The sequence below is a fragment of the Rhinolophus hipposideros genome (genome assembly GCF_964194185.1).
Source record: "Rhinolophus hipposideros genome assembly, chromosome: 1".
In the NCBI taxonomy this organism is placed as follows: domain Eukaryota; kingdom Metazoa; phylum Chordata; class Mammalia; order Chiroptera; family Rhinolophidae; genus Rhinolophus; species Rhinolophus hipposideros.
This window is the reverse complement of record NC_138047.1, coordinates 49409930-49434631: the sequence shown is the minus strand read 5'-3', so window position 1 is coordinate 49434631 and position 24702 is coordinate 49409930. Positions and strand designations below refer to the sequence as shown.

General features: G+C 35.1%; 1 protein-coding gene across 2 annotated transcripts in view; it reads left to right on the top strand.

Annotated features, from left to right (window-relative positions):
- Positions 1-874: 874 nt before the first annotated feature.
- CENPC (centromere protein C) overlaps positions 875-24702 on the top strand; it is a 60003-nt gene continuing 36175 nt past the window's right edge. For both annotated transcript variants that reach the window (XR_013994015.1, XM_081059834.1), the window contains exons 1-8: positions 875-1128; positions 5245-5291; positions 6423-6493; positions 7207-7301; positions 8854-8959; positions 15472-15763; positions 17545-17760; positions 20080-20693. Coding sequence is in view for 1 of the 2 variants with exons in the window: in XM_081059834.1 (XP_080915960.1) it covers positions 1111-1128; positions 5245-5291; positions 6423-6493; positions 7207-7301; positions 8854-8959; positions 15472-15763; positions 17545-17760; positions 20080-20693 (1459 nt within the window). In the remaining variant the exon portion in view is untranslated. The remainder of the gene's footprint in view (positions 1129-5244; positions 5292-6422; positions 6494-7206; positions 7302-8853; positions 8960-15471; positions 15764-17544; positions 17761-20079; positions 20694-24702) is intronic.

The following is a 24702-nucleotide window of genomic DNA, read 5'->3' as shown; positions in this document are numbered from 1 at the left end:
CATGGTAACACCAATTGCATTATTTATTGAATTCTTACTATATTCCTGGCTTATCACCTAGATCTTAAAAGAAATTAATCCAGCATCTCAACACTTTTAACATAATTCCCATTTACAGACAAGGGAATTGAGAAACAGTTTAATTAACTTGCTCAATATGGTAGAATTAGTGGAGTATAGTGGAACGCGGGCTTCTCTGATTTCAGAGTTAATTTGTAATTCCTCTTCCCTACCAAAAAAATGGCCTTAGCTCAACTCTTAATTAATGATTCAATAATTAATGTATTTTTTGATTAAAATTTTCATGCGAGTTTTTATTAAATCATAGAAATAGGATAGTTTGGTAGAATCATAAAATGTAGGAAGACGTGTTCAGAGCATCTAATTTAGCTTTCCCATTACGTATATAATTAAGGAAATAAGCGGAACAGTGCCACAATTTGTCCTAAAGGACATAGGTAGTCACCTAAGCAGGTTTCAAGACTCCTGATCTAGTACTCCTTTCAGGACACCACGCTTAAATGATATACATGTACATAAGTCATACATGCATCACGAAAACATTACCCACACATTCAATAAAAAAATAAAATTGCTTTTTACTCTATAACAGAATCGTTGAAAAGTCAAAGGGAAAAAAACGTTCCTAAGACCGTGCTTCCCAAGTGAAAGCCCAGCTTTATGCCCAGCCTCCGCGTGGGGAGGAGGGAAAGTGAAGCTCCGGGCGGAAGAGAGGCAGCAGCTACGGAAGGACGGGGCGGGGCTACGGGAAGAACGTGGGGCGGGGCTGCGAAGGGCGGAACTGTGGGAGGGTACAAGGAGGGCGCCCGCTAGTAACGGCTTTCTTCCTATTGGGTGGCGCGGTCTGTTTTGCGCATGCGCAGGCTGTTTCAAACTGTGGAGGACGCCGGACACCGGTGTTTGTCTAAGTCCGAGCCAATAAATGAGGAGGATCGCTGGTGCGCTCCTGTGGGTGCCAAGTTTCTTAGCTCCTGCCGCCTCTCACTTCACTGGCGCCCCTCTCGTGACTCTCATCGCTCGGCTTCCTCAAGCCGCGTCCTGTGAGGGCTGCCACCCCAGACGCCCTGCGCAGGCGAGCCGGGCCGGAACATGGCTGCGTCAGGTCTGGTAAGTGCGCGTCCCGGCACCTTCTGGCGAATGGGAGGGAGTCCGGCCGCCCCAGGCCCTGGCGCCCGAGGCGGGGAAGAATGAAACTTTGGGCAGGTGCTCTGACTTCTTGGGGATTTCAGTGGGAAAGCCGCGCGCGAATTGTTTGAGATCAGGACTGATTGTGTGCCGATAGCCAGAGTTTATTTACTTGTATTGTTTTCTCAAGGTTTCTCGTAATTCCGGCCGTGATGGCATCTTTCTCTTCAGAGACGCTTGTGATTTCTACTTTGTAGCCTAACTCCAATCCCTAGTCTTCCAAGTAATTTTCTGTCCATAAAAGTGTTGAAATGCCGTAAAGGATGCCTTTGCCTCAGACACGCAGTCTCGAGAAGCAGATTTATTTATGGAGCGTCTGTTACGCAGGAAGTTTTCGGAAGGGCCGCTATTAAAGGGTGCAAGCTGTAAACGACGGGGGAGGGGGACTCATTTTTTTGTTTACGTGTTTCTGAACTTAAACTCTGTGTTCACTCTTCCATGTTGCAAACATCGCTTATGGTCACGATGTAATACGTAACCCATGTCATCCCCATCCTAAACGTGTATCTTCTACTTTATTTCCCTTGTCAAGAACGTCTTCAGCATCGATGTACTGCCCCGTTTATATGACGTTATATTTGTATGCATAAAGAGATGTATTCAAGGGTTGTACAGTGTGTACTTTTTACTGTGCGCGCATCCATTGTGTAGATTGTACATAATAAAGGACTACTGGAGGAAGAGGAGGAATAAAATTTACCAAATGCCCACAGTTCTTGGGGGGGCGGAAAAAAAAGCTTGATTTTTTTTTTTTAGAGCAGTTTTAGATTTCAGCGAAATGGACAGGAAGGTACAGAGAGATTTCCCGTATAACCCTGGCCCTCACACATGCATTGCCACCTTCATGGTCACCATCTCCACCAGAGTGATAACATGTATTACAATGGATGAACTGACACATTACCACGTTCTAAAAGGCGTGTAGTGAGGTGTGTAGTGGTATCATGTTTTAATTTGCGTTTCCCTGATGACGTGATGTAGAGCATCTTTTCATATGATTGTTTGCCATCTATATACCTTCTTAGGTGAGGTTTCTATTTAAGGTCTTTGGCCCATTTATTTTTTAATTGGTGGTTTCCTTATTGTTGAGTTTTAAGAGTTCTTTGTGTATTTTGGATAACAACCCTAATCCGATGTGTCTTTTGCAAATATTTTATGTCAGCCTGCCTTGTCTGCTCATTCTCTTGACCACAGTTCATTTTTCAAATATGAACTGTCATAACCTGTCATAACCTTAGATGTATTTTGAGTCTTAGTTCTAATTGACTTTGCATCATAACCCATTAAAAAGACAAGGGGAGGGAGGAGAGATTATCCTTAGTCATTCCTGTACTTTAGTAGTTCTTAACTGGGAGTGGTTTTAACTCCCTAGGAGACATTTGATGATGTCTGGAAAAATTTCAGGTTGTCTTGAAAGGGGGTGGGTGAAGGGTTGCTAAGGGAACCTAGTGGGTGGCGTCCAGGGATGTTGCTAAGCATCCCGAAATGCATAGAATGGGCCCTCAAAACAGTCATTCAGTCCATGTTAGTAGTGCTGGGGTTTAGAAACTGCTGATCTGTATGCTTTTTTCTTTGAGAAACATAATCTCACAGTGAATGGAAGAAACTAAAATTGAAATTGACTGAATAATGAGTTGAAATTGGCGGGTTTTGAGTGTGCATTTGTTTTGAAAATTAAATTTTTATTTTTTGCATTGTAAGTTTTAATTTAGAATTAAGAGACCATGTCTTGTCCATCACATGTTTTCTAAATTGCACTTGACCCTGTAGTAGGTCCTCAATTAGTATTCTAACGAATAAACTATCTAATCCTTAATTTTTTCTATTTAAAAGAGGAATAGAGTACTTCACAGGTGTTATTTTACTGTTCAAAAACATATGCAAATTTGATGGATCTTTTAATTTATTGTGTGAAATTAGGAGAAGAGTGGCCTCAAATTAGGCCTTAGAAGGTTGTTAACTAACATTCTCAGAGCTTTACTTCAGTTTCAGAATGCTGAGTGCTGGACAGAGACCAAAGTTCTTGAGTTAGTTTTCATCAAATAATGAATGGAGACTTGTTAGATATCTTTGTTCTTTAGTTTGTTTCCTGTAAAATATATTTTATCCTTTGCTCCTTAGTTACTTCCTGAGGATAACAGGCTCTGTGAAACTCTCTCCCCTTTAAAGAAAGACATTTTTATCTCATAGGTTTTTGGTCTTATTTATTTGGCATGTCAAAAAGATATTAAATGTGTGACATACAATGCACTAAGCAAGGCTGTGGGAAGAATATATGGATAGGAAATGGCAGTGGCCCAGAGCAGTGTGTAGGAGCATGAGTGGAGTCAGGAGAGTGTCCCAGCTCAGGATGTCAGAGCATGAACAGGGTAAAGAGTGTCCTCATGGGGTGGGGTCATCTATATCCCATTGGGCCAGATGACAGTGAGGCTTAATAAATATTTGGTATTGGTGATAATATTTTCATTTTTAAAAGCATGTACTTCATCCTATTGCTACCCAATTTGTAACTAGTTTCACTTTATAGATTTTACAACTAAAATATAGTACCCAAAGTATCTTAGATATGCTCTTGACCTCCAATATAGCTTGTCTGTGTATTTTATTTTTCCTGTGGTTCCCATTGATTAGGACTGCTTCTTTATTGGGGTTTATTGGGGTTTTCTCTTTTTATTGGGGCTTTCTCTTTTTATTGGGGTTTTCTCTTTCATTCGCAAACATTCTAGGATCTTTTCATGCTCAATTTTTCTGAAATTTCACTGTTACTTCCGAGGTATGAATCTTAAATTCATTATGCTGGCTGTTCATGTCCTACTGATTTGGGAAATTCGAGTGTGTATTTTCTTAGAGTATATCTCCTTTTTCTTTGTTCTGTTTAGAAGTTGGTCAGAAGTTGGACCTCCTAATTTTTGGATCGTCTTTGTTTTATTCTTTCTCCATTTGTCCATCTCCTCTTTGTCTTTTTTCTCTCCTCTCCCGCCCAAAGAATTTTTTCATAATTGTTTTTATTTTAGGCAATCATGTTTTTAATTATTAAGAGTTTTTCTTCCTCTGTTTAGTGTTTATAGTATGCCACTTTAGTTTTGAGTCCAGTATTATCTCAAATCTCTATTGAAGGTACTGATTAGAGTTTTCTTGTTTTTGAAATTTTCTGCTTTCCCATCCTTAATATTGCTTTCCTCTTGGTCCTTTTACTTTGTCATTTTTAAAATTTGTACCTTGATTTTCCTCTTTTGTTTTAGATGTCTGGTAATCCATACATGCTGGTGATATTTAAGAAAGAGACAGTAGACTACTCTTTTTGAGCTACGTGTTTATTGGGATTAGCGAAGTGGAGGTCTACTGTCCTCTATATAGATTTTCTTTAATTGCATAGTTTTTATTCCTTTTCTTACTCTTTTCCGACTTCAGGTCTTGAGTTTCGTAGTTCTACATAGTTATGGCTTTCCCCTGGGCAGATCGGTCTCACTCCTTGTCCAGGACAGTATTCTCTGAGCTTACTTTAGGCTACTACTGCTTTCATTCTGTTTCATCAATGCTTTCCATCTTTGGAAAGGTTAAATTTTTTTGTGTATAGGCAGTCCTCTCTTCCATTCTTTTTTTTATTGTTGTTTTAGGCCATTTTAGTCTTTCACTATTTTAGAGGGATCTACCTACAGGGAAAGGAAATAAGTAGATATCGTCAGTCAACCAACTTTAATTATTGGAAGCCCAGATAGTTAGGATGTTGGTGATGGAAGAGGTGTGGGGGGATGTAGAGGAAGAGGAAGAAGAAGATGGAATGAATCCCAGGGTGAGGAACTAGTACAAGGAGAGGTTTGGGAACAGATATGAGGCAAATTCTCTTTCATTTGATCGAGAAAAATTCGTCTTTAAGGTATTATAATAGACAATTAACAAAATACTTGCTCGATGAATAAATGAAGAACTTACATTTTCTGTCATACTCATATTGGGGGTGAAATTACTTTGAAGATAAATTGTATTTGAATATATTTTGTACAAAGAATCCAAATTGATGATATACTTTTCTTTCAGGATCACCTCAAAAGTGGCTACAGAAGAAGATTTTGCCGATGTCCTGGGTGATTTATATACTTCCATATGATTTAAGATGATTTTTATTCCTATGTTCAGAAAGTGGAATTTTTAAATGAATAAAGACTATTACCTCTGAGTAAAATAATGATTTCTATGCCCACGAATTAATTATAGTAATCTTAGGTATATTATACTAACAGACAAATACTAATGCAAGCAATGCAGTGACTTAGTGGCAGTGAGAAAAGAAAGTCACCTGACAAATGATGGACCAGGAAGAGGCAGTCTCAGTAATGACTGGTGACACCATGGGGAAAGAAAGCATTTTGTAGAATGGATTAAATGGTACTAGAAAGATGCAGCTTGTTCGGTGGGGCTAAAAGAAAAGGTGGGTGTGGTTATAAAAGGGCAGTAGAAAGATCTTTCTGGTGATGGAACTGTTCAGTATCTTGACTGGTGGTGATATCCAAACCTACAGATATGATAATTGTAAAGAACTAAGTACATACGCACAAACATAAACACACAAATGAGTAATGTAGAACTGGAGGAATCTGAATAAGATTGGTGTATTGTATCAACATCAGTATCCTGGTTGTGATAATATGCTAAAGTTTTGCAAAATGTTTTGCATTTTGGGAGAAACTGGATAAAGTGAACAAAGGATCTCTTCTATATTATTTCTTAAAACTGCATGTGAGTTTATAATTATCTCAATATAATTTTTAATTACAAAGTTACACTGATTTGTAAGCTACTGTTTAATGATAGTGAATCAAAGTACATTTGAGGACTTGTAGGGAAGACTGTTACTTGGAGTTGTTAGGGCTTATGAACGTAGTTATTAAAAAAGCATTTCAGAAATGAATGGATTTGTTCAAAAAGTTTACATTCTTATTTAGATACAGCATTAGCCTAAAATAGCCTTAGACGTGGCTGTTCAATCAAGGAGTATAATTATTAATGTAGATAAGGACATACTACTTCATATAGTTTTCTGGGAATGCTTGAACTCTCAAGTACTTATTTTGTCCTCTGATAGTAAAGGTGATATTTTCCCCATTAGGTAAATTGACATTGTATAATGTGATAAGGAATTTTCAGAGTAGATGGTAAGCTAAATAACATATCTTTGGGAAATATGTTAACATTTTTCCTTCTTTCCTTCTTATTAGGGTACCTGACATTAAAATGGGGCAAGGCCAAGACATACTGGTAATCTTAGAAGACTGTTTTGAAGAAAAAAGTAAGCTTCATTTCCAAATGGACTTTGAGGGTTGGGTGGATAAAAATGTAAATTTATCATATTGTAGCATTAAAATACATGTGAAAAATTTTCCCAGGAATTTTGAGTACATGTGCAATCCTTCATGTATCTTCTGAAACACTGAGGATTATACTGGCAAAAATGAGAATAATTTGTCATTCTCTTTAGTTCATACTGGATTCTCATAGTCTAGAAATCCATAAGTAATTACCATAGGCAAGAGAAAGTGTTTCATAGAAAATAGAAATAAACGTACAGAATTCTTGGGATCACTGCAGAGCTTGAAATAATGTTGGGTGATTTGTACCCCTTTCTAAAGAAGTGGCAAAACATTTTCTAAGTATATTGGTTAGCATCAGAACGTATTTGACTAAGAGAATAGGCCAATCAAAGAAATAAAGACAAATCATGGAAAAGTATCTTCTATACAGTTTGTGAAAGAAGGTCTAGCACATATTTCTTCAGCCTCATGTTTGTCTTTTTTAGTTTCTGTAACATTTCTAGTACATTTCTAGAACATTTCTAACATTCTAGTAACATTTGAATATTGAATTGATGTCTGTATTTCTTTTAAACTAATTGTGTGTAGAGAGTCAGCAGACTTCCTCACATGTTCTATAGGGCTGCTTTTAATTGTAACCAAAAGATTTTATTCTGTACTTCCTTTTACAAATTTCTTACTTTTTTTTTAGGTCTTGCCAATGATTTTAGCACAAGTACTACAAAATCAGTGCTTTATTCAACACCTAAAATAAAAGATAATTGTCTTAGGTCACCAAGCAGAGAGGTAAGGCAAAAAGGAAATCTGGTACAGGTTTAATATTAAGATTAATAATAGCAATACACAATGTAGTTAGGTACACTTTAGTTGTTCGGTAAGTCTTATTTTTAAAGAGGAATCTTATATTTCCATTGATTTTTCTATAAAATTTGAAGGTATTTATGAAAATTTTGATTTGACATTTCCTATGTTTGAAATTAGAGATCTGGGAATTTGAATGGTCAAATTATAACAAACATTCTTCACTTCTAAAATAATACATAAGTTAGGTTTTCAGGAAATTGGGCAACTATTGAAGTTCCTAATCCAGGTTGACAAGTTTGGTTGTTTTCTGAAAACCAAAGCAATGTATTGCTATGTTGGGAAATCAGTCTTTTATTGATTATACTTGTATGCCCCATTTTGATCTCATTTTTCTGCTTCTCTTCTCTGCACAAAGGTAACCACTACTTGAATTTCAGTTTTATCATTCTCATCTTTTATTTTGTAGTTTTTACTACATGTGGGTATATGCTGACATTTGTGTCAGTACTTTTTCCACTACTTGTGACAGAGATCCCTAAAATACCATCCACGTGTTGGGTGCTTACTGTAAGGACTCAGGAGATTCAGCTTATAGTTGTACTCGTGACTGAGATTTATTATAGCCACGTAATCAGGCTATACAGTCAGATCAGTGAGGGAAAAAGAAGCATCAGGCGGAGTTGGGAGGAATCCTTGTCAGTCTTCCTGTGCTCCCCCAAGGGGCCACATAAAGTGTACTCATTGCCTCCAGCACTAAATGAAATAAAAAGTATAGTCTTTCTGACTAGGGAAGCCTTTTGAGACTTAGCCATTTTTATTGGAGGCAGGTGACATATAAGCACCTTCTTCCCACTAAAATTTTATGCTCCCTGAACAAAAAAGGCAGGTGTTCACCATAAATCAGATTGTTTATACAACAGTCTTGGCAGGCTGGTATAGCAGGTACAACCTTATCAGTTGGTAATGGAGGAAACATTCTGAAAGTCAGAGTCCCAGGTGCCAACTAAGGGTTAGTGTAAGCAGGCCTTTTAAATGATTAGGCCTGCTATGTTCTTTCCTGCATAGAATGAATCTCTAAATACTATATTGTGTGTGTGTGTGTGTATATGCATATAGGTATAGTGGTACATATTTTTACATTTATTTTGAACTTTTTGTAAATGGGATTATTATGTACTTCTGCAACTTGCTTTTTTGATTAATGTAATAAATTTTTTCATGTTGTTATAGTTTATTCATTTTACTGTTGTATATGTGATTTTGTTATGTGACTATACCCATAATTTATTTATCCAATCTCTCTCTGAATAGGTTTTTGCTGTCCAGAGCAGCATTGTTTCTGTGATAGGTTATTTGAAATTTCAACTTTACTAGATAATGCCAAATAGTTTTCTAAAGTAGTTAGTAAAGTGTACAGCTCCATCAGTTGATTTATTGTTTTTTAAAACTTGTTTTTTTCCCAAGTTAATAGCAAATATATTTAATCAATACTGATAATTTTAATAGAGTAGATCTAATATTTTATTCCTTTTAGGCCCTGTGCCAGAAATCCCATCCAGAGTCAGTTCCAGTTTCTTCAAGAAAGGAAGGAGCCTCTCTGCAGTTCACTATAGAACCAAGTGAAGCTGTGAAGGAATCAGGTTGGTGGCATGCCCATGGGTGTTATTTGCCTAGATAGATATATTTAAAAAGTTACAAATGCCGAAGGCGGTGCCTATAGGTGGTGGTATGTTGCCTTGAGTGAAAAGGGCAGTGTCAGCCCAGGCAGAATTGTGAAAGTTGTTTATGATTCCCTTTCAAGTCTGTGGTCAGTGTTTTTTGTTTTCTTTTTTAAACATGAGTAATAAGTTTCATTTGATTATTTGTTTCTTTGTTTTAGTGGTAGGAGCATTGCTTACTAAGTAGGATGTAGTAAGAGACATTAAATAAGAATTATGGGGACTATAGCTTTAGTAGTTTTCAGATAGATTTTTATTTTATTTTAGAACAACAATAATTATTTTTTATCTCACGCATTTCTGTACAGCCTAGTTAAATGGTTCTGCTTTGAAATCTGTCAGGTGGTGGTCAAGATATTGGCCTGGGTGGTAGTCTTGGGAAGGCTTGACTGGGGCTAGCTATTTCCAAGATCACTCGCTCATGTGAGCTGGTTGCTGACAAGAAGCCTTAATTTTTTCCCTCATGGAACTTTCCATGGGCTTCTTGAGCATTTTTTTTTAAATTAGGATATAATTGATATATAGCATTAAATTAATTTCAGGTTTACATCATAATCATTCAATATTTGTGTATATATATATAGTCACTGTTATTTTTCTCCTCCTTTCGTTCCATTTACTTGAGTGAATTATGCACACTTGATCTTAGCCAAAAGGCCGAGAAGCGATTGAGTGAATTATGTGTGCTGCTGCTTTTTGTTTTCTTTATTTGCATTTTCCAAATTAGGAAAGTCCTTCGTTTGAGGTAAGAGTCAAAGATTTAAAAGAGAAAGCTTCTAACAATTATTCCCATCATATGCTGAGGAGACCTTTGAATCCTTCCATGCCTTCATTAGCGCCCCTAAATGAAAACATATAAATATGTGTGTGTGTGTGTATTTGCCACATACTTTTACAAGAGGCTTTTATGATTTTCTTTTACACCAACAATGTGAGAAAGTATTATACCTTTTATCTGATAGTTTATTTACTGTTCTACTTTTTTGCCAGTTTGATCAGTACTAAATCATATCATTATTACTTTAGTATCTGTTTCCATGATTACTACTGAGTTTGAACACCTTTTTATAGGTTTATTGGCTATTTGAGTCTGCTTTTGTCTGAGTTGTCTATTCATATCCTTTGCCCATTTGTTGTTTTCTTATTTATGAGTTATCTTTGAATCGAATTTCTGTAGTTATTTATCTGTAATTTGTGTGACAGATGTTTTTCCAAATGATCCCTTGATTATTACAGATTTTGTTTATAGTATCTTTAACTCTATGATAGGTAAATTTTTAAATTTCAGTTGTCAAATGTGTGAATGGTATACAAAATGTCGTAGATTTTCATCTTAACATCTTTTTTTAATTGAAATTTTTAATCTATCTGCAATGTGTTTTGCTGTATTATGTGACATAATCTTACAATTTTATTTTCTTCCAGATGGACAGTTATGCCAGGTCCATTTATTAATTAAATAATTCATTCCCTTCTGAATGTACTACTTTTATCATGTATTAAATCTCACATCTCGTTCAATGTACTTTTGAATTTTGGTCTATTTATTCTTAATGTCAACACAATATTGTTTTACTAATTGTAGATTTTTAATATGTGCTAATATTATTATTCTTCTGCCATTCTCAGACCTTCTTTTTTTCCCTGTGAAGTTTTAATTTTATCTAATTCCCAATAAAATTTGGTTGGGAGTCTAACTAGAATTGCTTTTAATTTGTGTAGTTATTTTGTGAGAATTCACATTTTTATGTTATTCTTCATGAGAACATGTGTTATATATTTATTATGTACTTCAAATATGGTAGTCTGAAGGACACTGTCCAAAGTGTGAAAGGATAAGCCACAGACTGGAGAAAATATTTGCCAATAGTATATCTAATAAAGGATTTATATCCAGAATATATAAAGTATTCCTGCAACTCAACAACAAAAATAAGCAACCCAACTCAAAAATGGGCAAAAGACTTGAATAGACATTACTCTAATCGCCAACGAAAGCATTAAAAGATGTTCATTACTGGTCATTAGAGAAATGCAAATCAAAAGATACATCAAAGGAGATACAAGTTTTATACATATTAGAATGTTTTTGTTTTTTTTTGTTGTTTTTTAAAGGAAAACAACAGTTGATGAGGATGTGGATAAATTAGAACCCTCGTGTATTGCTAGTGGTGATGTAAGATGGTGCAGACACTGTGGAAAATAGTTTGGTAGTTCCTCAAAAAATTAAATCTAGAATTACTATGTGACCCAGTAATTCTACCCTTAGGTTTATTCTCAAAAGAATTGAAAACAGAGACTCAAAGAGATACTTGTACCCCAGTGTTCATAGTAACATTATTCACAATACCCAAAAGGTGGAAACAAGTGTCCATCATCAGATAAATGGATAAACAACATGTGTGTATGTGTATAGCCATGAAAAGGTATTAAGTTGTGATGCATGTTATAATGTGGAAGAACCTTGGCAACAGTATGCTAAGTGAATACACTTTCCAAGTGTACTCATTTAGTGGTATAAATTTCTCTTTCAGTATTGCTATGGCTACAGCCCACAGATTTTGATGTGTTGTATTTTCTCTTCATTTTTATTTATCTCTATGTATTTTTTAAATATACTTAGAGTCTTCCTTTTTAACCCATTGATTATTTAGGTGTCCATTAACCTTAGTGCTTAGGGATTTTCCTGTTTTCTTTCTGTTACTGATTTTCTAATCTTGATTCCTTTGTGGCTTAGTAGTATACACTATGTGATTTCATTTCTTTTAAATTTGTGAAGATTTATTTTATGACCTGGGATATTGCCTACCTTTATGAATGTTTCATGGACACTTGAAAAATATTCTGTTGAGTAGCTTGTTTATAAATGTCAATTATGGTGTATTGCTAATTTTTTATGCATTGTTGGATATGATTTGCTAAAACTTTGTTGAGAATTTTTTGCACATAAGTTAATGAGAGGTACTGATCTTTGGTTTTCTTTTTTTGTGCCATATTTGTATGGTTTTGGTATCAAGGTAATGCTGTTCACTTTATAAAATGATTTGGAAATTCCCTCTACTAATTTCTGGAAGGGATTGTATAAAATTGGTTTTAATTCTTCTTTGAATGTTTGGTATAACATTTTCCAGTGATATCATCTGATCCATGATACTTCTTTTTCAAGAGCTTTTAAGTTGCAAATTCAATTCTTTAATAGTTATAGCACTATTTAGGTTATTTATCTCATCTTGGCAGAATTTTGATAGTTTGGTTTTTGAGGAATTGGTGCAACCATCGCCACCATCCATCCACAGAACTTCTTAATCTTGCATAACCAAACTTCTGTACCTATTAAGCAATCACCCTGCCCGCTACCCACCCAGTCTGGTAACCACCTTTCTACTTTCTGTCTCTCTATTTGACTAAAGACCTCATAGGCTTGGAATCATGCAGTATTTGTCCTTTTGCAATTGGCTTATTTCACTTAGCATGATGTCTTCAAGGTTCATCCATGTTGTAGCATGTATCAGAATTTCCTTCTTTTGTAAGGCTGAATAACATTTCATTGCATGTACTAATATAGACAATATTTTGTTTTATTCATTTATCCGTTAGTGGACATTTGTGTGGTTTCCATCATTTGTCTATTGTAATACTGCTATGAACAGGGTTGTATAAATATGTCTTGCAGTCTCTGCTATCAGTTCTTTTGCATTTATACCCCAAAAAAGATATTATTGGATCATATGGTAATTGTGTTTTAATTTTTTGAGGAACCATCAAACTGTTTTCCATAGTGGCTGTATCATTTTACATTCCCACCAGCAGTGCAGAAGTATTATAATGTATATCCTTACCAATGCTTGTTATTTTCTGCTTTTTTTTTTGATAGCCATTCTAATGGGTGTGAAGTAGTATCTCATTGTGGTTTTGATTTATTAGGGAATTTTAAATTAAAACAACAATTAAACACTACTACACATCTGTAAGAATGGCTGAAATCTAAAAAACTGGCTCTTTGTAACTCCCATATCTTTAGGAGTTTCTGTCTTTTCATTTGTTTCAAGAGAATTTATAATTCATTGTTAAAACATTTCTATGTTGGCTGCTTTAAAATTCTTGTTAAATAATTACAAAATCTGAGTCATCTTTGTCCATTTGTGTCTATTCATCCTAGTTTCTTGTTTAGGTTGTGTTTCTGGTTTTTGGTATGATGAATTATTTTGATTGTATCCTCAACATTTTGTTTTTATATTAGAAGACTGTTGATTGTATTTAGATCTTTTGTTGTAGCATGTAATTGTGCTGTTTTGGTTCAATGTGTAGGTTTTTGCCTACTTTTATGGATTTTATTTCCAGTGACAGTTAAGTGTTTAGAGTCCTAGCAGTGGTATTTTGGTATGTTGCATTTTCTAATGCTGCTGGAATTCCAGCTTTTCTTGCTTGTGCTGTGTTATCACTTTCTGAGGGGTGTAAATGTCTATTACATTGTTTGCTACACCTGAAACTAATAAAAGAAAATTAAAAATAGAACCAAAAGTGGCTTTTGATTCTGAAACAAGATGGCATAGACTCATTTTTTCCTACTTTTCACTCTAAATACAACAAATTCCCAGGTAGGTATCCATCAAACAACAATAATAGAACTCTGTGTAGTTGGATGGAAGGTGCTTTCCTGAGCATCCTGACGTCCTTATTCTGGTTGGGGTCAGAAGCTGCTGGGAATGTATCTCCTTATATGGCTGTGTGTAAGACAGGATAAGGGGGATACAGGCCTCTTGTATGCTCTTCCTGCCTCAGATTAGACTATCCATTGGTGCCCTTGTTGGAAGGAGGGTTTGGGATGACCTGGTGTGTTAATACTACCAATGGATGAAAATGTCACCTTGGCTTGTGAAGCAGTGGCAAGGAAGGTCACAGGCTTCCTGTGTATCACATGGCCTGTCATCCCTGATTGTTAAAGTGGGTCTGGGTCTGCTCAGGGTTTTGCTCCCCTGCTGCTGCCATCCTACAGTACTTATGGAGTAGAGCCTGTCCCTGCCTAAGGCTTTGCTGCTCTGCCACTGCTGCGGAATGGAGCGCCCGTGGCCGTCATTGTGCAGTGTGAGTTTGAGTTTCCCACTAGGTTTCTGTTGCGTTTCTCTTCTCTAAGTCCTTTGGCCAAAGGATGCAGGGTTTTCCCCTTATACCTATTGGCTGTTCCTTAGAGCCTAGTCGAGGTATATGGGAGCTATAAAGAAAACCCAGGGGATTCACCACATTGTTGCTTGAGGCTTGATGTTCCTAGCAAATATACCTTCTTCCGTCTAGCTTTCAGAGTTCTATTATTGTTGTTTGATTGATACCTACCTGGGAATTTGATGTATTTAGAATGAAAAGCAGAAAAAATTAGTCTGTGCCATCTTGTTTCAGAATCAAAAGCCATTTTTGGTTGTATTTTTAATTTTATTCTATTAGTTTCAGATTTAGAAAACAACGTACTAGACATTTATGCCCCTCACAAAGTGACAACTCCCCTACCCCAATCTACTACCTCTCTGATATCGAATATAGCTGTTACAATCCCATTGACTCTATTCCCTATGCTGGTGTATTTTTAATTTTTAATATTTATTTCTTAAGAGTATGAATCAGTATGAATACTACCCAGCCATTTTACTTTTTCTTTGATATTTAAAGGTTGAGGGTTAAGAGAATATATATATTCTCTCTCTCTCTCTCTCTCTCTCTATATATATATATATATACACTCTTCATACATATACACACATATTTATATCTGTTATATGTCTATATCTGTATACTGTTAATCTATATCTATATATCTATATCTGTTATATCTATGTATGCGTATGTATATGTATAAATCTAGCTGCCCTATTTACTGACTCTTAACCTAAAGATTGAATCTCATAATTTCACTAAGATGGCTTTATTATTTAAGCTGTGCATAGATTTATTCAGATTTTGAATAAATTGACTTTGTCAATAAAATTGTGAATTTTCTATGTTTGAGGATTTCTGTCATTTCAAAACTTAAGAGCTTGGACCAAATACATATTTCAGTTGATTAATTTCATAAATTACAACATTTAAAGTACGTACTTATGTATTTTAATTATAGATCTTTGATTATAAACTTAATGATCTGTGAGTTTTCTGAAAACTATTTCTAATTAAATTGTTGATGGTATTTTTTTGTTTGTTTGCTTTTAACTAAGTGCGTTTTAACAGGACTCATAAGCTCCAAATTGTTTAATTGTGGAGAGCACAGCTCACAGTGGCCCATGTGGGGATCAAACCGGCAACCTTGGTGTTATGAGCACCGCGCTCTAACCAGCTGAGCTAACCAGCCGCCCCAATTGTTGATGAATTTTAAAAAGCACATTTGGTGCTTTTTAAAAGCACATATTATTTTTAAAATTTTAATATTTTTATAAAATTTCTTCTAGTTCAGGCCCCTGAAGTTCATCAGAAAATTTTGGCAACTGATGTTGGTTCTAAAAATACACCTGACTCAAGAAAAATATCAAGTAAAAAACTGTTAATAAAAGATCATCACAATGAAGCTGATGAGGAATTTTATTTATCTGTTGGCTCACCTTCTGTTCTTTTGGATGCAAAAACATCTGTATCACAAAATGCTATTTCATCTATTGCCCGAAAGGTAGAGACCTACACTTTTGAAAATTCAGTAAATACACTGTCTTCAAATACAGAGATTTCTCTAAAAACCAAAAAAAGGTAACTTTTATTTATTTAAATAATATCAATCCTTCTATAAAAATTTTACCTTTTACATGAAAAAGTGCGTAATTTAATCTTTTATTTGTTTTATGGTAAGTATTGAGGAATAGTAACGTGTTATGAGAAGAACACAACATATATGTATTTAGTATCTATTCAGTATACGAGGTCTGACAATTAAGTTTGCGAACTCATCCTAGGAAAAAGTGCTACATACCTCATCGCTGAATATACTGTGATCACCTTTGAAGTACTCCCCTTGGAGGCTATGCACTGACGCCAGCACCTAGTCCACCCTTCAAAGCAATTTTGGAACTCTTTCTGGAATGTCCATCAGAGCTGTCGTTGTATTACCCTTCATGTCCTGAATGTCATCAAAATGTCTTCCTTTCAATGTTTCCTTTATCTTTAAGTAAAGAAAGAACTCATTGGGGGGTCAGATCTGAGTAGGAAGGGTGTTGCAATACAGTTATTTGTTTACTGGCTAAAAACTCCCTCACGGACAGTGCCGTGTGAGCTGGTGCATTGTCGTGATGCAAGAGCCATGAATTGTTGGCAAAAAGTTCAGGTCATCTCACTTTTTCACTCAGCCTTTTAAGCTTCCAAATAGCACATTTGGTTAACTGTCCAGTTGGTACATATTCATAATGAATAATCCCTCCGATATCAAAAAAGGTTAGCAACATCATTGCAACAAGTTTGCGAACTTAATTGTCTGACTTCGTATATATAATAGGGAAGGCCTTAAAGTGTACTTCAGGAAAGCTGGGGGTAATAACTTTTCTATAGTCTATGAAAAAACATATTCTTTTTTTTTCCTGATAATAGGTTTTGTATAACTTCTTAAGAGAAACAGCTTGTGTTTCCTCTATGTTGTTTGTAATTACAAGGGTAGGTATGTTATCAGGTCATTTCTTAGGGTAACAGAGGATTATTATTAAGGATGAGTTGTGGTAAACCTATGTCCATTTCTTGGGGCTTTCTCTTTGACCTTTAAGAAGCAAAGTAGATCGTTCAAGGCCTTTTGCTGTTGGGGACTTCTGCAGTGATTATAGTTTCTGTAGGGTTAGATGTGATTTTTGGAACTAAGGAGTTATTAGGTTGGTGTAAAAGTAATTGTGGTTTAAAAGGTTAAAAATAATCGCAAAACCCGCAATTTTGCACCGACCTAATAAGTACATTCTAAGATTTTGCTATTCAAAGTGTGGCCTGTTCTTGATGATCAAGAGCAATGGCATTATCTGGAAGCTTGTTAGTAATACAGTAAGCCCTCGCTAAACATCACTGGTAGGTTCTGTGACTTTAAGTGAAGTGATGTTTTACCATAGGCTACTTGATATAAATGAGATAAGTTTCTACAGGACCTCATCAATGTTAAAAGAATGCTGAATGAAACAGTGTTATTTGAGAACCTGCTGCACAGAATTTCAAATCCTGCCCTAGACCTTCTGAATCAGAATCCACATTTTAATAGGATTTTCCCAAATGCTTCAATTCATATTAAATGTTTAAGAACTAGTGCTATAAGCTGTACATTTCCTTGGTGTGTGATTTAACCATTCTTTTTTTTTCTATTGACAAATACAACACGATTTTTCTGAGCAAATTGCCTTACATATTTTGTATAAGAGATTACAAATCAGCATGTATAAATTTTAAATAAAGGCCCAAAGGAAATTTTTGTAAGTTGTCTGTGTTGTCGCTGTAAGGGAGTTGAGGAAAACTCATAACTCAACAAACTGTGGTGCATTCAGCTTGCCTTCTTTTTAATCTTTTAGGTTAAACTTCGAAGATAAAGATATTTTGGAGAAAGTAGAAATAGAGAATAAAGTATCAGATGTAGAGGATGAAATATCAGAAAGACCACAAGAGAGGCAATTGTCGGGAACATCTCAGAAAATAATACAAGAGTCAGAACATGGAATTCAGCCACAAGCTAAAAAGACTTTTTCAACATTGTTTTTAGAAACTTTAAAAAGAAAAAGTGAATCCAGGTGAGTTATTAAGAAATTATGTTTGTTTGTTTTTTAAAAAAGAAATTATCTTTTGAGACATTTTCTTTCATATTTTGTGGACAGTATCTAAAGGTTCTTAATGCTATTTAACTGAAATGAATCTTCATTGACAAAATGTTAATTGGAATTATGCTTAACCTTTAAGGAAAGTGAAGTTTCTTACCAGTAAACACCCCCATACTCTCATTTAATTGGTACTATTAAATGTGACAGCAAATTAGTTTATTCAGCTTTCACTGCTTGTGCTCATCAGCACTTTCTAATTTATATAATATGAAAATGAAGCAGTATTTAGAAAGAAAATTTCAGTGTGCCTGTATTTCACTATTAAGGTTACAAATCTTTTTTCTTCTGATTGTATCAATAAAAGGATAGTTACAAAATAAATTTTAATCTGTTCTTGTCTACTGAAAAACTTCAGTGGTTCTATGGTGTCAAAACAGTGAATCTTAACTGGCTGCACATTAGTTAACTAGAATTAATGGCAATAGGGTGAGAACCACTGGTCTGTAGAATAAACTTCAGATCTATCAGCTGGTATTTAAGGCCTTCACTCCCTAGTTTACTGTTTTTACCAACTTGGTCATTTTCAGTTGTTCCTGCTTTGTTATACCTTCTTCTCGTCATATGCCAATCTCCATTTTATTTTATAAGGGTACTGATTCCATTCATGTTCACTCCACCCTAATAACCTAATCACCTGTTAAAGCCCCCACCCTAAGTACTGTCACATTGGGGTTTAATTTATGAATTTTGGAGGGATACTATCCTTTGAATAATTTCTTCCTTCTCAAGAAAGCTTTCCCAACTAATTGGAAGAGGTGCTGTTTAATCCAGTGCATTTACCTTTCTACATATACTCCATTTATTTCTATACCATGATTATAATGTTGAAACATCTGCAAATGTGTGTGAATTATTCAACCTTGGAATTTTTCTATAATATAATTTAGTATATGATTTATAAGTATTTTCTTAGAATATTAGACTTGAAGGTATCTGAGAAATAATCTTGTTTTGGCTTTTACAATATTGTGATTATAAGCAATATCTATTTGATCTTCGTCCACAATTCTTGGCTCACATCTCCCAGAACTCTTGGAATGTCCTAAGTGTTGAGAGTGTAGAAAGGTGTCTTTTGTTATATTAATGAGGTGACTTTTTGAAAGCATTTGTAGGAATGGGGGCTGATTACCAATGGAACCAATCATGTGATTAGTGATGGAATTTTTAGTCCCACCTCAGATCTCCAGGGAGGAGAGGGGGCTGGAGGTTGAGTCAGTCATCGATGACAGTGATTTAATCAATCATGGCTACTAAGAAAACTTCCATTAAAAACCCAGAGGATGGGGTTTGGAGATTTTCCAGGTTGGTGAACACTTGGAGATGTGGCAAGTGTGGACTGAAATGCCTTCCCACATATCTTGTCCTATGCATCTCTTCCATCTGGCTGTTCCTCGGTTATATCCTATTAAAATAAACCAGTGATCTAGTAAGTAACATGTTTATCTGAGTTCTGTGAACTATTCTAGCAAATTAATCAAATCCAAGGAGGAGGTTATGGAAACCTCATTTATAGCCAGTTGATTGGAAGTACAGGTGACAATCTGGACTTGGAATTGGCATTCTGACTTGGAGGAGTTTGTTGAGAACATCCAGTCTGTATCTAATCGGTCAGAAGCAAGAGTCTGGGCTTGTGGCTGGCATCTGAAGTGTGTGCATGTGTGGGGGCAGTTTTCTAGGACTGAACCCTTAATCTGTGGAATCTGATGGTATCTCTGGGTAGATAGTGTCAGAATTGAGTTGAATTCTCAGATATACTCCTGGTGTCTGGTGTCTGAGAATTGTTTGTTGGTGTGGGGGAAACCACCTCTCCCCCCACATGTATGTGTGTGTGTGTGTGTACATATATATGTATATATAATTGTAATGTATATAAAAATATAACATGCAGTTTTGTACTGTCAGTGTATCTGGAGTATATTTACACATCTGGATTTCAATTTTTAAATAAATATGTAGTGGGTGATTACATATTTATTACAAATTAGTTGGTGTAGGTTTCTTCCAGCTCTAAATTTCTGTGCTCCCATTAGTGTTATAAATGAGTGTGATCAGATATTAGAGAAATGTGAAAGGAGGGACAGATTTTTAAGGGTAAGTGAAAATTGAGGAGACGTGAACTGCTCTTTAAAAGATATGTAGATTTTATTGACTGTATCGATTATTTTTTTTCACTAAGTAAAGGTAAAAGCTTTATTTTTTTGAGCTATTAATTATTATGACATCCTTTTTTAGTCCTATTGTTAGGCATATAACAACTGCTCCACCTCATTCATCTCCTGCAAATGATACGAAGTTGTTAGAGGATGAATTTATAATTGATGAATCAGACAGAAGTTTTGCCAGTCGATCTTGGATTACGATACCAAGAAAGGCTGTGCCTCAGAAACAATGTGCAGTATCCCCTACTGAGAGCACTGCACTCCATCAAAATAAGAAGTCAAGAGAAAAACATCACAATATATCACCTACAACTTTGACAAGTGACAAACGTTCCAGCATCTCTCACCCAGTAGAGAAATCTCAGCCTTCTGAACAAAAAAACCTGGGTAGGAATTGTACTTTGACGGATGAAATGGAAAATAATTCTAGATCTACAAAATATCAAGTGTATTCTGAGAATGCAGAAAAATCATCTGGAAACAAAAGGACTATAAAAGAAAAACAGAAAAGAAAATCCGAGGCCAATGTAGTTGAAGAACAGATTGATATGGAACAGCCTAAAGATAAGAATATAAATGTGTCACATATTGCCCAAGACAAGTCACAAAGAGATTCAGGCAGAAATATGCAAGAGTGCGAAGAGATGAAAAATGTTCACACTTCCAAAAAACAGATGCCACCTGTAGGTAAGTGTTTATATTAAATATAACTGTTAACATTATTCTGCTACTTTATGTTTTTGTGACATTCCTGTTTAGCTTTGATAAGTAGGCAAAGTAAACCTAAATCTACACAGAGCCTCAAAAGCCCACAGACTTTTTCTCTAAGATCTCTTTATTTTACATATTATTCAATCCCAAGTCTTATGGTTTTTTTTTGTGTGTGTGTATGTAACTTCTAACATGGCAAGCACATATAAAGGGAGAAGTGAAAAGGGAAGGCTACTAAACCAGGTAGTTGAAAGAACTCAAATAAGACAGCATCATATATTCTTGAGGTTTAAATATAAATTGGGAAAGAAAAACCCGTGGGCCTATTTCTTATAGGATAAAAATCCATACTCTTCTATTCCATCATTTACTCATTTATCTAACAGTCATTAAATGCCAGACAACAGTATTAAACACTGAAATAACAAAGATTACTAAGACACAGTTTTCACGATTAAAAAAAGATCAGTCTAGTGGGGTCTCTAGATCAACAGATAAACATACATTCACAGGATGATAAAGGGAAAGACAACAATGATTTGACTACTATCTCAATAGATCTTTTTATCTTGGGTCACTATCACTTATCATCCAAACTCGGACACTTGAGCATGAGAGAGGATGTCAAAGACAGTAAGCATAAACTGGGATTGGCCCAGACAAACCTAGAGTGTGGACACCCTCCTTGTCATTATTATACAGTGACTGAGGTTTGTAATGATGATACTGTCAGGAAGAATAGATCAATTTATGGTTTTTGTACCACTTTTTAAGTAATAGAGAAAAAAGGTGGTTATTATAGAAAGAATTTTCTCCAGAATAGTTAGTGGAATAGAAAACATGTATCCAATGTATTAGATACTTTATATATGTGCAATATAATTTAACCCTCTTGACAATCTTATAAGGAGATAACACTCAAAGGAGGTTAGAAAATACTGCCCCAGGATCTGTCCCCTCCAAGGGCCATATTTTTTTAAGCTCTATGAAAAAGTTTTAAAGTAGTGAAAATGTTTTTGATGCTCAAATTGGCAAAACTGTTAGCTAACCAGAAAACTCTATTGACCAGAGTTGTATGTACCTGAAGGTTCTAGATGACTATACAATGTTGCTGATTTAGAGGGGAGAAAGTTCATATTAAAGCACAATATTTAAGCTAGTATTTATAAAAACAAATTCCACCTTAATATAGTTATTACCTAATTACTCATTATTTTAGCTTTTTTTTGTATATTCTGTAACACAGACTTTATACCATCTGAAATAATAGTTGTTTGATTTCAGTTTTGTCTGTGTGTGTTTTTGTGTATATGAAAAATTCTGCTTAAAAACGAGGGGAAAAAGCAATCTTTTCTATTTGTAGACCTCTTTTGTAAATGTTAGGCATGTCCCATATTCTTTTTATTGGAAGCAAAAAATTCTTAATCTTTTTGCTTCCTTCAATTTCTAATTAGTAGTTGGCCATTTTAAGAAAACACAACATAAAGAATCTGAGTAAAGTGAGGGTGATAGTTATATTACAAGAAAGTTTTTTTCTTACTAATCCCTTAAGTAGAATATGAATCCACAAATTTGAAGGCACAAAATTTTGATATAGCCAAAATTTCTTAAGTAGAAACATATCAAGAAAGCATACTTGAATGATACTGTCTTTAATTATAAATGTTAAACATTTATTGAATACCTGCTATATTTTGCACACTAATTTTCACGTGTATTAAATTCCTTTTGATCTAGATTGATTAGGGAGTATAACGTTCTGATTAACTACCATACCAATTGTATGTTCTATTGGTGTCATAACAAATTACTATTCACTTAGTGGCTTAAGACAACATACATTTATATTATCTTGAAGTTCTATGGATTAGAAATCTGAAATGGATCTCACTGGGCTAAAATCCAGGTGTTGACAAGGTTACATTTTTTTCTGGTGGTTCTAGGGGAAAATCTGTGCCTTTTTCAGCCACTTGAAGTCACCTATATTTCTTGAATCATGGCTCCCCTCTTGAATCTTCAAAGCCAGCAATGCCAGCCTTCTCACGTTTGGTATTTCTCTTGCTGCTTCTTCCATTGTCTTAGCTCGCTCTCTCTGACCACTGCTTTCCAGGACACATGTAATGAGATTGCGTCAAGCTGGATAATCCAGTATAATCACCCTATTTTAAGGTTTTATAACCTCAGTCACATATGCAGAGTCTCTTAAAATATAGCATTTTCACAGATTTTGTGGATTAGGATGAGTCCATCTTTGGGAGACCATTATTCTGACAATCATATCAGTTTTCAAAGACAAATATGAAGATAATTTAACTCCAAATATATATTTATTCTGATGATAATTTGTCTTTAATTCAAAAAACACTTTGACGAATTTGTAATGCCTAAACTGATGACTTGGGTTGAGCCAATTGATTTTTCCATGTTTGATGGCCCACGGGCTTCTCAAACTGAACATATTGGAAACTAAATTCCTCCAATAGGAAATTCCTCTTCCTGTAGTTTTCCTATCTTCATAAATGGAGCCATAATAAATCTAATAGCTCAGAAGGAGCTAAATAATGTTTTCTTTACCTAGCAATCCAAAGGAAGTCAGTCTTTTGACTTCTTCCTAAGTAGTTTTCAGGTCTGTTACTTCTCTTCATTCCACCTGCTACTCTACTCCCCTTAGCCAATCTAGAGTCATTTATTTCTTAGATTTTTGTAGCAGTTTATACATATACCTCCTGGCCTCTCTCTACCTCTTCAGATTCATCTCCTGGATTGCTTTATAATGAATTTCTTCAGTTCCATAGACAGACCACTTTCTCAACTGTGAGCTTTTTAATATGCTGTTCCTTTTGCTTAGAAAATTTTTCCTAATTTGTATCCTGTTCCCTACTAAGCTTTGTACTCGGTTTAAGCCCAATGTGTTCTTTATATATGCTCCCTTTTTATTTTATCAAACATAATTACTTGGTGAATTTCTGTATTTCCCTTGAGTCTAGACTGAAAGTTCCACGAGAACAGGGACTATATCTGTCCTATTCCTAAACTATCCCCCATATCTTAACCTTAGCTGTTATCATGTCTGTGAGTCATTGGAATACATTATCATCAGTGACAGAAATATTACTATATTTTTGATTAATAATTTTGTTGTGTTTATTAAAACCTGCCCCACCCTCAGGATCCTACTTCTTTACATGTAAATATGGAACAGTTTTTACAGTAGTAAAAATTTATCACAAGTCACCTCTTTTCCTAGCTAGCTATTTGCCTAACTTATGACATGTCCCCTCAGTTCTTAGTCAACTATTCACATTATTAACTGTTCATATATCAGTTGTATCTTCTATATGTGTTCTTGTTTATTAGTTTTCTAAATTCTTTGACATTCAATTTCTAACTTTTAATGATCCTGAACTGGTTTCTGAAATAATGTTTTAATTGGTTTGTTTTTGATTTTGTATGATACTCTTTTTCTGTATTACTGTCCAAATAAGTTTTGGTGCTAGCATTTTTTTCCCCTCAGATTCTTTTTCCGCTCAATCATTGTTCACATTGTCTTTTTTTTTTAAGTTGGTTCATGAACATGGGCAATAATCTCTGTTATCATGAGCACCTCTCATTTGTTATAGCAGTTCCTCAGGCTACTTTGATAAACATAAAAGAAAGGGGAAAAGGGGCGGGGTGGGGGGCAGGAAATAGAGGAAAAGGAGTTGGAGAAAGAACTGAGGATGGAGAAATAAGGGGCAGGAAAATGAAATTTTTCAATGAGGATTCCTGCAGCTGTACAGATAATTTCTTAAACTACTAATCAGTGGCAGCCATGTTGAAAGTGCTATACATTTGCTTTTGTGTTTTGTAAATTGATCCTTTATTGTTTTCTACTTCTACTCCCTAAAAGATCTTTACTGTTGAATTTTTTTACTTTGTGTGTTGTTGCTCTTCCAGTATCTCCCATTGTCATTACTTCCAAAGTATTTGTTGATACTATTGTTAA